Consider the following 14,899-nt stretch of genomic DNA (forward strand, 5'->3'; position numbering starts at 1 on the left):
TTCATGTAGAAATTTTAAAAAGGCTATCGCTATGTTTAGCATTAATTCTAGTTTTAGGTGAGGACAATTTGTGATAATGTCCCCCCCATACCCATACTAGTTGGGCTTAGAAGTGATAACACTTAATAGTGTTTCGTAGTAGCTGCTTATTAACTTTAATTGTGTACTACGAGTCTAAAGTGGCACTACTAGTGGGGAGATAAACCCGTTAAAATAGCACGACAGTTGATACGCAAGCATAATCTGTTGGCGGCATCGCCTGTCCTCTAGATGGCGCTACTCTGTTTTGTTTAGTACAACGCCGTCGAATAACACCGGAAACTGGACGGTAGCAGTCATGGCGTCCACTGCTGCGACCAGAGCTGCGGCCGGTGCGGCCAAAGTTGTTAAGCCCATTTTTAGCAGGGATTTGGACGAAGCGAAACGTAGAGTCCGGGAGCTATACCGAGCCTGGTACCGAGAAATCCCCAACACAGGTTTGTCGGCACTAGACGGTCCGTTTTAAAGGCTTTTAGGTGTCAAGGTCGTGTCTTGTCTAGCAAGCTAGCAGTTCGCCACTAAAGCTTTCATGACAACAGAGAATTTGCGTGAAATATGTTGTTCTATACATTTCATCACTGTATTGTTCATATGGCTATGATAAATTAATCTGCTGCACTGTATTTCAACGCGTTAAGTCTAAATCGGGTTGGTGTCTTCATAAATGTGCTCAAATTCTAATGTATAAGCAACTCACCATGAAGGTAAAATACCAAACTAATAGCAGAACATAAATGAAGATGATTTTGTGTCAACATAGTTTCCAATTTGTGTTTCCACAGTGGCGGTGTTTCAGCTGGACATCACAACACACGAGGGCAGAGACAAACTGAAGGAGGTGTTCGACAAAAACAAACATGTCACCGACCCCCGATTGGTTGACATGTTGGTCATTAAGGTAACACGAGTTTATGTTTTATCATAGCAGTTAGGCCGCACATTTGGGATCTGATGTAGCTGTTTCCTTTCTGTATTTAATGTCAATTACAGGGGAAAATGGAACTCCAGGAGACCATCCACGTATGGAAACAGAAGACACACATTATGCGTTATTTCCAAGAGTCTGAGGAACCACGCGCTACCGATTTCCTCTCCAAATTTTACCGGGGTCATGAACCCTGAACTCATAACTTTAACTGCTTGTCGGCCATGACAGACGGTCCTCTTTTCTGTAAATATACACGTGACATTCACACGCTCTTGTGTTTGTGTCTCTTATTAACCATCAAACAATCATTTTCGGGATTGGTATTAACTCTTTGACTGCCAGACGTTTTCAGAAAAGGGATGCCGCCAGTGCCAGCCGATTTAAGCATTTTGACTGATTTTCAAGGTCCACAGAAAATGTTCGGTTTGGACTATGGAAACACACGTACTACCAAATGAAAGATTGGACTTTCATCTTTCATCAGAAAAAAAGAGTTTGTTTCTACCTTATTCCGTTCTTTAGTAATCAACAATAGAAAATGGTTAGTTTGACCCAATTTCGCCTGTGTTGGACCAAAATACGGAGAAATCAAGCTTTTAGTGAAACGATATTATTTCATGCATTCTAGTGAATTTGACACTTCTTTTTGTCCATGAATGATGCCACAAACACCTAAATAGTGCTTTACTTCTATAAAACACTACCACCAAGAATGAAAAAGTGTTTTTTGATAGCAAAATACGTTTATTTACATTCAACAGTGTAACAATTTGACAACAATTTGGCAAACTATTTACAAATGTGTGCAACTGTGGTGCTATTTACAAATATGTGGATGTTTCAACGACAGTTTTTCTTTTTGTAACACTCTCCTGCGTGCAAAGAGACGCAACAGCATTTGCACAACAGATTGCCTCTTCGCGTGCGCCACTTTCTTGCCGGCCGTTTTTTTCCGGGGAATAGCAAGTATATACTGCAGTGTGTCATCAAGTCTAATATCAGGATCATGCTACGGTTACGTTACGGTTTCGTTACGTCTCGCTTCCCCGTGTCCTTCAGTTGCTATACCGGGTGGTAGGAGATGTTCTGATCCATTTTATCCACTCCATTCATGGTGGCATCGTAGTCCAGAAACAGTGTCTTCTCCGTGATCAGACTGTACCCGCTCCTCCGATGAATATGCATTGGACTCGGGGTACTCTTCATTGTCCGATCGAATGTCCGCTTGTGCAGCTCCGCGTTTTCCGGCCTTAGCAGCGCTAGCCGCGCTAAGCCGGTGAGGCTTACTACGTGTTCATAACAGTCACGCCAAAGCTTCCAACTTTGGCGTAGAGCTCGGAGTCCTCCTCATCATCATCATCAATCTGCATTGGTCGATGCCAACTCTCCATCGCCCGATCGAATGTCCGATTGTGTAGAAGTACCCGGCCGGCTATTGTGCGCGTTTTCCGGCCTTAGCAGCGCTAGCCGCGCTAGCCGCGCTTACCGGTGAGGCTTACTACGTGTTCATAACAGTCACGCCAAAGCTTCCAACTTTGGCGTAGAGCTCGTTGTCATCATCATCGTTGACATCAATGCGCTTTTTAGTATTGATTGATGCTTTCCGTCTTTGAAAAAAATGCTCAAGCGTGAGCTGCTTGCAACCGGTTGCTTGGGCAGCCATTGTGGGCTTATTCAGCCATGTCTCCTCAACACTCTAGCTCCGCCTCACGTCTTCTACTGACGCCCACGGTGGGCGGCCCATCCAACCTTGTGCAAAGAGAGTCATCGCTGCCCTCTAGGGGCCAAAACGAGTCTTTGACTAATCAGATCTGCCTGATACTTTCAGCACAGCTGCCCAAGGCTTTCCTGCACCCGTTTTTGAAAAAAAAACAAAAAAACATAGGGGACGTCTTTTAACGTCCTCGGCGCCCTTCCCTAGGTTTATGCTAAACGTTTTATAACGTTTATGGCAGTCAAAGAGTTAAGGAGGGCCATTATCCTATTTTGGGAGATTCTTATCCTAAGTGGAAAATAAATGATAAATTCATCCATTTGCTATAGCAATAGTTCTCAGACTGGTCAGTCTGGACCAGGGGCGGCCAAGTTCGGTCCTCGAGAGCCCCTATGCAGCCTGTTTTCCATGTTTCTTTCCACTAACACACCTGATTTATGATAAGGATCGTTTTCAGGCTCCTGCAAAGCTTGCTAATGAGCTGTTTATTAGATTCAGCTGCGCTGAAGGAGGGAGACATGGAAAACAGGCTGGATAGAGGACTGAACTTGGCCACCCCTGCCCTGGACTGTTCACCAACTTGCAGGATACATTCAGACAACCAACCATTGACACTCATGCCAAAGGATAATATAGTATTAAGTTAAGATGGAATAGAAACTATTGTTTGTTGACTCATGTCATCTGTCTTTAACATCATGGGCACCCATTTGTCTCACTGTTGTACTGTTTTTAGCCATATGCACTTTATAATAGAATTTAATGGTGTTGTGAGAATACAAAATTTGAAGACTCACTTCTAGTGATGACTACCATATACATAAAAAAAACCACTAAGCAAATATCAAAACCTTTACTAGTGCATGCAAACACAAAACAATACAGGAGGACTATTTTGGGCTCAATAACAGTTAAAAATAAAAATCCTGATGGAACTCCCAGGTGAGCAGTGACTTGTCCCAGTAGATGTGTCAAAATGAAATCTGTAAGGGAAAGGATAAAATATAATGAAATTGGTGTGAGGGAAACAAGGGCAGTATTAAGTGTTTTTCTCTACCAGTGTGCTGTAGCATCATCATATGTATACAGTGTATTGTGGGAAATGATCGAAGGGCACTTAATTGGTATGAAAATTATTTGATTACTACAAAAAATCTTTATCTATGCCATGTGCCAACTATGTATAGTGACAGGCAGAACAAGTAAGCGCTTTCCACTAGATGGCAGAATGTACAATTTACCTGTGTATCCACCTGTTGCCATTCCTACAACAGAATAATAACTGCGTTCAACTCAAAACACTCAGATTTCACACAGAGGAAGTACATTTGTGAGTAATTAGCAATTTTAAAAATGTAACAAGGTCTCCGAATGGTTAATTGATTATCAAAATAACTTGATAAACAATAAGTTGCTCCTCTGGATTGCTGTCTTTGATAATACAATGTTAATGGCTCAACAAACATGCTGTGGGGATTCCCTGAAAACTGATGTTTTTGGAGATTTTCCTGATGGCAGTGAATTCATGTAAATACTTTTTGGAACAACTGTAATGGCATAGGTTGGGGATATTTGGGTGAAATTTCAGGATGACTCTGAAATGCAGTACAGTATAACCTTAACAGGTAAAGTTTGACCGGAAATGTCAACTTTGCAGATCCAACTGTTTGTGTTAATAGTCTTATCTTTTGACCAAGTTGCTGTTCTCTAACAAGGAGCTCAAATGGTAAATCTTCCATTACAACCTCAATGGTGAGGCACTATTGAACAATTATTTGTTTGAATTAAACAGCACTATTAAGAGGAATGTAAAAAAAAAAAAGTCATATTGAACCAGGAAACATACTGGTGCATTAATAGATTGATAACCTGTTGTGAATTTGACCGTTCAGCTCCTTGTTAAATAAATTAATTGAGATGTCCAAAAAGTACTGAAACATTAAAATGTTGGCCAAAAACATTTGAGCTTTATCCAAAAATTTCAACCAAAAGCCAAATATCCCAAACATTTTGTGTGTGGTGTACGTTTAGCCCAAGAAAGGTTTGGAATGGGAAACAGTTTAGTCTTTATATCTACGGGATGTAGTTGAACGCGACATCTACCTGCTTGCTGCTGATGATATTGTTCTTGATTGCTTCCCGACGTTCAATCGTCGTCGTCATCGTCCTCGGGGACAAAGATGTCGTGTTCCTCCAGGAGCTCCGCGAAGTTCTTGCTGATCCGAGTCCCCACATACAAGAAGGGCACCACTACCGCCGCAATCCGCCAAAGACCGAAGGGGGTCTGCTTGCCGGTTTCCCACACCCACCGTAGAAACAACTCGGTTATTTAATGTCAATACAGATGAAAATGTGAAGGAGAAGAAAAAAAAAAAGGTTCCTCCGTGATTGTGTCATTCTTGAGTATCAGCTGTGGCGTGCTCTACCCGCCTCGTATGAACACTCACCTTTTTGGGTTTTGGTAGAATGGCTCCGGAAGAGGAGCACACTGCCGTCCGACACGCTATCACAGTCTTTGCCGGCGAGGCAAAGAAGTTTCTGACGGTCGAAACCCAACCAAGTCGACTAAATGCCGACGCCATGATAAGCAGCGTTTGGATGCGGCACGGCAACAATGCGGAACCACGTTGAAGATGCGGTGAAGGAACAGCGCCACTCAGCGCTAATATATCGGCACAGCAAAGGTGGGCGTGCAATCTAATGAATGGTAAAATCAAGTACACCATCTGCTAGCATAGGTGTCAAACTCCGGTCCTGGACGGCAGCAGTCCTGCAGGTTTTTGGATGTTTCCGTTCTCCAACACAGCTGATATATGATCAGCTCATCAGCAAACTGCATAAGCCTGATAACGATCCTGCTAATTGGAATCAGTTTGTGTTGGAAGAGTGAAACCTCCAAAACCTGCAGGACCGCGGCCCTCCAGGACCGGAGTTTAACACCTATGTGCTAGGGCAAAAGCATGCATAGTTAAAAAGTACAGATTTAAATGTTATTTGATACAAAAGTTTGAAGGGAAAAAAAGCAGCTTAAAAATGCACACAAAATAGTATCTGCTGAAAGAAATGAAGGGAACACTACAGTAATACATCCTAGTAGATTATTAATTGTGGAAATATTCCAGTTGAAAATCTTTATTAATCACACAGTGGAATGTGTTGAAAACAAAATAAAAATGATCAATTATTTTCATATTTGTAACACAGGAAGTTGCGGCTTACAATAATAATGTACTCGTGAGCAGCCAAGTGAGAAACAAAAATATAATACAAACACAGTATAACAAACAATACATCAACCGATAAATACTGTACAGCAATCAATATTTACACACATTGCAACTAGAAAGTTAACACATGATCATTTGAAAGGAGTCTATTACTGATTTATTTTGATCTGAGAATATGCAACACTGGCCATGGAAGGTTTATAATGAAGTACCATATTTACACTTCCTTTCATTAAAACAATGTGCAGCGATCATGTCCAAACCATTTTAAGCATTCAATAAGTCATTAAAAAACATTCTTAAAAATGCCATTTCAATAAATATGAGTATTTGAGTAAACATAAATAACATGACTAAAAGAAGCAAGCCACTTCACATTTAATTGACAGAAATGAAGTACTAATTAATTACAGATGTAAACAGCTTCAAATGAATAATGAATCCCTCCTTAGTGCAGCGTTATCCAGTTGTACCACTTCGTGTGTCACAGCACGGTAGAAAAGCAGCAAGTTACTAAAAAAATAAAATAATACTTGTATCAACACACAGCATTCAGTTGATTGTGCTGTACACCCTCATCATAATCAACATCACCTTTAAATACTTAACGACTATGCTAATGAAGGACCTCTCACCTGATGTTAGAAGACCAGGTGCCTGTAGAACTTGTCAAGCTCAAACTTGCCAGGTTTAAGAGCTGTCGCAGTCTTGTTGCTCTCGCCTAATGTGACCATTTGTCCTTTCGCGATGGCTGCACGAAGCCTAACGCTCTTCACTATCCGAGCAGCGGGCTCCGAGTCGGGTGTCGGGCGTGAGGATACGGTGATGTAGGATGCATCTTTCTGCCGCTCCTCGTAACTCACTGGCAAAAAGGATGCAGGAGAAAAATATCATTGACAGATTCCGTATACATACCGTTACGCCACACCGTAATTATGTTTTTCCTTAGAGGGTTGTTACGACTGTAAACCCATTTAAAGTAAATGTATGATCACCTCATATTACTACATACTGTATATGCAACACATTGATAGATAACTAGTTCTGAAGTCAGAAGCCAGTAGAGAAATATTGGTTCTACTATTAATCCATTTATTTTAAAAGGAAGTCAACCCCCCCTCAAATCTTTACACTAATATGTATAAACAGCAAAATCCACCCATTATTATCCATCAATTTTATCCCTTGATGTCGACTGATAATGACATCACAGTTGCTCCGAGTTCAGGTAACAACCAATCAAAGCTCACCTGATTTCTGATTTCTGATTTCGTTTCACACTTGTGCGGTCTAGAATCGGGAGTTCTCAAACTTTGTCCAGGGGCCCTTTAAATGGAATAATTTTTTTCCCAAGGACTCTCTTATAGTCCTAACTCCATATAAACACAACTATCACATTGACAACTGAATGCCATTGTAATTAAAAAGTTGTGTATTTGAGGGGGCCAAGTCAAACTGCTGTGATTAAAAATTCATATTTCTTAGATTTAAAAAAAGTTGTAATATGAGAATGACATTTTTATTTATAGTATTATAGTTTTAGTATATAGTATTATTATATAGTATTTTCCAAGAAAAAACTAAAAATACATTCTTTATATAATACATAAAGCAAAGAAACTAACAAGTGAATTTAAAGTATAACTTTATCCTCATAACATGCTTTTATTTTGGAATAGATTGTAATTCCCCAAAATCGTAAAAAAAAAAAAAAGGACTACAGTAAATATTTTGGGGGAGTTTTTTGTTTTTATTTTATTAATCAATTTTTTTAAATCAAAGATACTGCCTGAATAAAAAAACCCTTCCCATTCTGTTCAACATAGTTGGAGTGGAATTAACTTGTGTATTTGAGGGGGCCAAGTCAAACTGCTACGATTAAAAATTCATATTTATTAGATACAACAATTTTAATATTATGAGAATGAAGTTTTTATTTATAGTGTTATAGTATTAGCATATAGTAATAGTATTTTTTTAAGTAAAACTTTATCCTCATAACCTGCTTTTATTTTAGAATAAATTCTTTACTTTTTATTAAAGGACTACAGTAAATCTTTTTGAGAGTTTTTGTTTTTTTAAATCAAAGCTACTGCCTGAATAAAAAAAAAGCTCCCCATTATGTTCAACATAGTTGGAGTGGAATTAAAAACTTGTGTATTTGAAAGGGCCAAGTCAAAGTGCAACGATTAAAAATTCATATTTCGTAGATAAAATATTAATAATATAGTATATAGTAATAGTATTTAGAGAGAAAAAAACCACATAATTTATATAATATATAAATAGAATAAATTAACAAGTGAATTTAAAGTATAACTTTATCCTCATAACATGCTTTTATTTTAGAATATATTGTAATTCTCCAAATTCTTAAAAAAATAAAATAAAAAATAGGACTACAGTAAATATTTGAGAATAAAAAATGTATATATATTTTTTTAATCAAAGCTACTGCCTGAATTAAAAAAAAAAAGCTCCCCATTCTTTTCAACATAGTTGGAGTGGATAAGGGGGAAATAAACATCAGCAAATAGGTAAATTTGCAAATGCCGAACTGTGAATATGCAGGGCTTCACTATAATGATGCTTCCCCATATGTAGTTGAAGGGTTAGGGTTTAGTTGACTACTCTGGCTTGTACCTGCAGCAGCTACTGCAGTATCTGTGGTAGTGGCCAGCTGCATGAGGATTGAGGGATAAGCAGGATGCAATAGGAAAAGCTTTCTGATGACTGGTTCTGCCGCCGCAACGCCCGGGCCCACCTGTGTGGAGAGTGACATCAAAATGCATTTTATTCACTAAATATCTCTTTGAACTCTTTTGTAAGATAATCATTCTCAGTTTTGAGCTACACACTCAGAGAAGTATTTGAAGTGATGTCGAGCTGCGCTGCATCATACTGAAAGGTATTTACTGTATATTCCAGTGCAGCTAAATGAGGTCGTATTAGAAACAGCTCACACTTTGATGCAGTGAAGTTCTGCACCACTGCTAACAACCACAACCATGAAAAATGAAAATCAAATTATAATAACAAGCATTGTTAAATGAGTTAGAATGGATCATTTCTATGCTAACATTATTATTGTCATTGGTGCTATGTTTGTAGGAGTTAAGTAGTGAACAACTAGTCTCTTCAATTTGTAGCCGTGTGCAATTTATTCGCCTCAGAGCTTGTTCTCTTGGCACTCACAGTTGCCTTGGTGATATTCTTCTGTGCAGTGATTGGCTCGCTGGCCCAGAAGACAAATGCTGATTGGCCGGTGGAAGTGGAGACCGCTGCCGTTTCCAAAACAAGACGGGGGCACACAAACTGCGCTGCCCAGAGAGGACGGCCATTTGCCCCATCAATCACCTGTGCCTACATCAATAATGAAATTAGGTAAACACACATGCAGGCGTAAACAAAAAAGCTGCATAATTATGTTTTGAATTGCTTCACTCATTCACTGCCATTAACGTCAAAAATTCATTTTAACTATCGCCATTAGTTTAACATTTTTTTCCACTTTTGTTGAAAACCTAGAATTTTTTATTGTACATTTAGTTTTGTACATGAAATTTGTGAATAATCGCGAGTTAGCTAGTGAAGTCATGTGATTAATTACGATTAAAAACTTTAATCGCCTGACGCCCCCAGATTTTTAATATTTTCTTTCTTTTTTCTTTTTTTTATTCATTCACTGCCGTTGACGGCTATAAACGTCAAAAATTCATTTGAACTATTTCTATTAGTTTAACATTTTTTTTCCACTTTTTTTTATTGTATTTAGAACATATAGAATTTGTGAGTGAAGTCATGTGATTAATTACAATTAAAAAAATGTAATCGCCTCTTGCTCCTAATTTTTAATAATCTTTTTTTTTTTTAATGAATTTATGGCAGTGAAGGAGTTAAAAAAGGAGGTTTAACCGCATCTGCACAGAAAAACCTTGCGTTACCTTCATAATGCCATTTGCCGAGTGTTGAAAGAAAAGGTCGAGGATTCCGTCATCATTAAAGTGCCCTGGAGTTGGTTGGCTGCGACACACAAGGACATATGTAACAGACACGTCACTATAGATACATTCCATGACCACATGGGTCGATACCTGTGTATGGGGGCGGAATTGAAGGTCCACTGTTTGCGTACATCCCTTTGCCTGAGCACAGAGATCTTGCTGAAGCCGTACACCAACACCCAGTCGCTCTTGCTGGAATTCCGGTTGGAGACTGTGTCCAGGTTGTTGTGGTAGGTGCTCGAACCGGCCATCAGCGGCAGCAAGAATTCCACACGCTCAGATCCTCTACAAAAAAAAAAAAAAACACACAAGGAGATTGTATTGCTTTGTCTGCTCATCGTGCTCACCTTGGAACTCATACTAATTACAGCCCATCAAGTTTTTGACTGAAATGTGTTTTTTCAACATATAAGAGGCTCTTTGCCATGTCGTGTTGTTGCTAGGGCCAACCTAAAGATGTGTATGAAGGAGGAGGAATTTGTTTTCTTCAGTCCTTCCCACCCAGGATCCTTCCGTCTTAGTTTGGGAGTCACCGGCAACTTGCTCGTTGCACGGATGTAGAGATCCCGCAGTGAGATGGCCACGACATTACCTAGGAGAACAGACACATTGTTGACATGAAATATGTCTTCGTAATGATACTTTTTAGGCATGGAATTGTTGTATTCTTTTGTTTATCTAGGCCAGGGGTCAGCAAACTTTATTGTCAAAAGAGCTATTTTAGGCCAAATAAACAACAACAAAATCTACCTGGAGCTGAACTGAGGGCTCACAGCTAATTGGAGCTGCACCATAACAGAAAATATTGTCACCTACTTCAAATAGTCATAAGTTTACCCCCCAATCATCTCTTCATAATGCAAATGGTTTATTTTTTCCTGAAAAATCGGATAAAATGACTTAGGCGATTATTTTAAGAAAGCGTCGATATGCAACATCCAATACTTTGAGATTCATTTTCTTCTACCTTTCCATCTTCTGATTTCAGATTATTATTCTTTGTAACTGATCAGACTTCGTTTTTCAGATATATTTAGACTTTTCTGCCTTTCAGTCAAATGTCTGACATTTTTGGCAATTTTATGGACATATGGTAATTTTCTGCCGTTCCTCTTCCTTTTTTTGAATTTTTTTTTGCTATAAATTTGCTGACATTTTGGCAATTTTGTGGACATTTTATGGTAATCTATGGTATTACTTCTTTTGTTTGAACATTTTCTTTTCTGCTTTTTTTTTTTTAAGAATTGACTTTTTGGCCATTTTTGAACGTTTTTCTTTTTTCAAATAAATGTTCTGACTCTTTGTTGCAATTTTGTGTACATTATATGGTCATCTGCTTTTCTTGAAAATGTCTTCTTTTTGGAGTATTTTATGGTCACTTTTTGGATATTTTTAGGTATTAAAAAAAAACTTTTCATCTAACCTTTCATCCCGAGGCTTTTCCTGACAACTTACAATTTTGTACTCAGACATTTTTTGAATATTTAATTAATTATTAATTATGTTATGCTAAACTGTTAATTCATTCAAAGAATATCTAAAAAATATATAAAAAATAAAGATTTTTTATTTTTGTTGTAGCTATCCTTAAGAGAGGGACAAAAAAGCCATAGGTTGCAGACCCCTGACCTAGGCCAAACAGGATGTAGGGTGCCCCCTGTTGCGTCTCGTGCAGAAGAGGACCAATTAGTTTCCCTTGGCCAGTGAGGTTGAATGACACCGACTGTCCGAGTGTCGCTCCAGTCAGGCCAGAAATTAAAGTCAGGGAGAGATCCAGAGCCTGCAAGTGAACACAGACATATGTAGTCAGTACTGAGTGTGTTTGTGTGTGGGAGGGTAGTCAGGTGTAAAATGGCTGCACCTCGTCGGCAGGCAGGGTGGCAATCAGCAGATCTGGGACGGAATCGCCCTGAAGATCTGGGAGTAACACCGCCTGCGATTCAATGTTCCTCAGCAACGCGGACCACAAGTTCTTCCCTGTCAAGTGAAAGGAAAAATCTTTCACATTGGCCAAAGTGCTTTTTCAGACGTTTGGTTTTGGGGCGCTGCGATGACAGTAAGGTGTCCGGGAAAGAAGATTGTGCTTTTCTCACCTGTGGTTCCATTCACAGCCATGATAATCGACTTCCCGATGAGGAGACATACAGGCAATGGCTTAGTGTTGAGCTGCAGGCCACACTGGATGTACATGACTGACTCCCACATGACTTTCCTCCATAGCAGCTGCCCACTAGCGCCAGACAGGACCACGGCGCTGTAAACTGGCAACACGACGACGTTACAGGTCATTCGAGCAGACCGGACATGTGCATGTGAAGAGGTCAAAACGTATCAGGATTCACTCTACTTTTGTTTCCTTGTGCGGGACGCGTGTCATTGGTCCACTCGGTGACACTGAGCAGCACATCATCCACTGAATCGCCGTCGACATCCCATAATGCAAGCGCAGGTGGAGTTACACCTGGATGGAGAGGGACAAAAATCAGAAAAACTTATGGACTAATAATATTCATGTTTTGAAACATCTCAAAATGGCGGTGAACTGCAGCCAGCTACAGAAAAAAACTCTTTCCGGGAGTCAATTTTGCAACACAGCTCTAATGTCAAATGGTACGCTATGGGCCGTTTTTACCTCCAGCATCCCCGAGTGCTCTCTCCCACGGCGGCCTCTTTGTCAGGGCTCCCTTCTGACAGGGAATCAGGAAAGCACAAAGAAGCACGAGAAGCATGGCGCAGACTAGAGGCACCAAAAAAAACGATGCCCGCATAGCATTCTTCCTCCTCAGCCTCTTCTGTTCCTCATCAGTGCCGTGAATCCTCAGTCCAGATCCCCCCAGCTGCTCCCCGTCCTCCCTCGACGGGCTCCAGTACTGCCCGCCTTTCACATCATCTCTGCCCTGCTGGGATTTGCTGGGGAGTCGCTCTCTCCAGTCGTCATCATCCTCCTGCGCCGAATCTCCGGCCGCCACGAGTCGTCCGGATCGACCTCCCCTCAGCTTCGTCGAGCCGCTGCCGTGAAAGGTGTCCCGGCCCAGACCGTTGCGGGGGTAGTTGAGTACGAGGTCATCCTCTTCGCTCTCGTCCTCGCTGTCTGCTTGGGTGAGCGGGTCGTACTCACCCAGCTCTGAGCCCTTTTTCCCTGCACACACACACACACACACACACACATACACTGCTCGTGTTGCAATAGAAGCTTGAATTTGGGTTTTCCATCACCCCAAAATGTCAAAATGCCATGACACAGACAGGTGGAATAAAATATATTAACTGAGACTAAATTCCACGTGACAAATAACATAAAACATAGAATAAATATATTCAGGGACAAGTAGGCAGTCTAAAATAATGACAATTATTCGCGGATTAAAAAAAAAATGTCAGAAAACTCGGAGGTAGCGGGAAGGATAAGATGCTCTCTCAGGTCAATGTGACAATGTGGTCTGGGTGTCAACTTTAGCTAGCTGACTGCTAGCAGGTAGCAGAGATGCTTAAAGAGGAACATAAGCCAGCACGTTCATAAATATATACGTGCGTACCCCTCGTTAGTACGGTGTCTGACAGTTTGTTTTTTTAAACGTGCCAGAATGATGCTAATTTAGTGACACATCAAAAAGACCGATTTGCATGTCAGATGCGACAGATTCCCTTGGTGTTCTCCGCAAGGATGTTTATCTTATACAGCCCTAAACGTCACTACCTCGTGTTTAAAGCTGACCTCGCGGTGTTTGCATCTTACCGGGTAGTTTGAGGGCACGGGACAAGGCTGCTGCCATTTCTCTTGGAGCGGATCTGCAGCACAGCTGTGATGAGCTGCGGGAACCTGGATAGGGGACCGTTTCACCCCGCTGTGCTTGGATCTGTGCATGCCCAGTTGCATCACGGGAGTTGCAGTACTTTACCGCATTCATGCGTTTTAAGTCCAAGCAGCAATTGCAATTACAATGGACGAATGCTGCCCTCTGCCGGTGAAGTTTATGACGTCATTGTTACAGGGCCAGGTTTAAAAATAATAATATTTGACGTGTTGTAAAGCTAAGGCATGATGACATTTCTAGGTACTTTCCATCTATTATGATAAATATGTGTTCGGAAATTGTACAGGCTGTTAGTGGTTTTGCATTAGTATTTATGGTTATCTGTCTCTACATGTGCCCTCATACTATGTGCAGTCTGCCTATCGCCCAAAAGCATTTTGGGGTAGCCTCCAACTCCCCACTACCCTGAACAGGATTAACAATACACAAAATCGATGGATGTTTTCAAAGTGTAGATCGCTTCTCAATAAAGCAGTTAAAACGTTGCATAACCGCCATAGCGGTGTAAGGTGTTGTTTTAATTTGAAACTTTTTAACAATGTTTAATATCGTTTTTTGTTGTAGTTTAAAATGCTTAACGGTGCGTCTTATTGAAAAAAAATATTTCTGATAGAAACTAAGAGGACATCAGATCCGATTGTATATGTAAGAAGATAAAACAGATAGATATTCTTAACCGATTGGGGGGCAGGGAAGATCCATATCCTGCAAAGCATCTCGCAAAGTAGGCAAGTCACTTCAGCGGGCGGACCTATCCCCTTTCAAAAATTCTTCTCGCAATTTGTACGAGGACACGGGCGTCACCCCGCGTCGTTATTTTCCTTACTCATCAGTTTAAGGCATACCTTCAACAGTGTCGTGAAGCTATACATATACACATCGACTATATTTGTTCAGTCAGAGTTGTAACAATGGGCACCATGGCGTACTACATAAAACTGTTCTATAATTATCTTAACTATAACACATCCGGATTAGTAACTGCGTTTGATAACTGCGTGTTTTGATTTAGTTTAGTGTAGTTAATTTATTGTGGATTCACTTATGATATGCGCAAAGGCTCATGGGAGGCAGGACGGAGCCACGAATCAAGAACAATCGATTGTAAGAATGCTTCTATTTATTAAACGTATTTTTTTGTCAGTTACATTGTACTTTATATAGTTAGTACA

At 40.3% G+C, this 14,899-nt stretch overlaps 3 protein-coding genes and 1 non-coding gene across 4 annotated transcripts; 1 reads left to right on the forward strand and 3 right to left on the reverse strand.

Annotated features, from left to right (window-relative positions):
* Window positions 1–303: 303 nt before the first annotated feature.
* On the forward strand, window positions 304–1,234 carry ndufa6 (NADH:ubiquinone oxidoreductase subunit A6). Its single transcript, XM_086066887.1, has 3 exons — window positions 304–476; window positions 822–937; window positions 1,030–1,234. The coding sequence occupies exons 1-3, from the start codon at window positions 338–340 to the stop codon at window positions 1,159–1,161; spliced, it is 387 nt and encodes a 128-aa protein (XP_085923013.1). The 5' UTR covers window positions 304–337; the 3' UTR covers window positions 1,162–1,234.
* Window positions 1,235–3,519: 2,285 nt separating this feature from the next.
* On the reverse strand, window positions 3,520–5,322 carry smdt1a (single-pass membrane protein with aspartate-rich tail 1a). The gene is made up of 3 exons (XM_086066902.1): window positions 5,129–5,322; window positions 4,785–4,965; window positions 3,520–3,664 (listed from the first exon to the last, which is right to left on the reverse strand). Exons 1-2 carry the CDS (start codon window positions 5,261–5,263, stop codon window positions 4,828–4,830), a joined length of 273 nt encoding a protein of 90 aa, XP_085923028.1. The 5' UTR covers window positions 5,264–5,322; the 3' UTR covers window positions 3,520–3,664; window positions 4,785–4,827.
* A 475-nt stretch (window positions 5,323–5,797) lies between these two features.
* On the reverse strand, window positions 5,798–14,541 carry fam234b (family with sequence similarity 234 member B). The gene is made up of 13 exons (XM_086066913.1): window positions 13,649–14,541; window positions 12,545–13,051; window positions 12,260–12,373; window positions 12,006–12,173; window positions 11,774–11,889; window positions 11,542–11,692; window positions 10,363–10,504; window positions 10,003–10,197; window positions 9,853–9,931; window positions 9,104–9,271; window positions 8,552–8,672; window positions 6,544–6,770; window positions 5,798–6,421 (listed from the first exon to the last, which is right to left on the reverse strand). The coding sequence occupies exons 1-12, from the start codon at window positions 13,818–13,820 to the stop codon at window positions 6,550–6,552; spliced, it is 2,154 nt and encodes a 717-aa protein (XP_085923039.1). The 5' UTR covers window positions 13,821–14,541; the 3' UTR covers window positions 5,798–6,421; window positions 6,544–6,549.
* On the reverse strand, window positions 14,417–14,570 carry LOC147184251 (U12 minor spliceosomal RNA). Its single transcript, XR_015090597.1, has one exon. It is a non-coding gene; the product is annotated as a U12 minor spliceosomal RNA (small nuclear RNA).
* Window positions 14,571–14,899: the final 329 nt, after the last annotated feature.

Source organism: Leptonotus elevatus, chromosome 1 (genome assembly GCF_054856555.1).
Source record: "Leptonotus elevatus isolate MCC_2025b chromosome 1, RoL_Lele_1.0, whole genome shotgun sequence".
Lineage (NCBI taxonomy): Eukaryota > Metazoa > Chordata > Actinopteri > Syngnathiformes > Syngnathidae > Leptonotus > Leptonotus elevatus.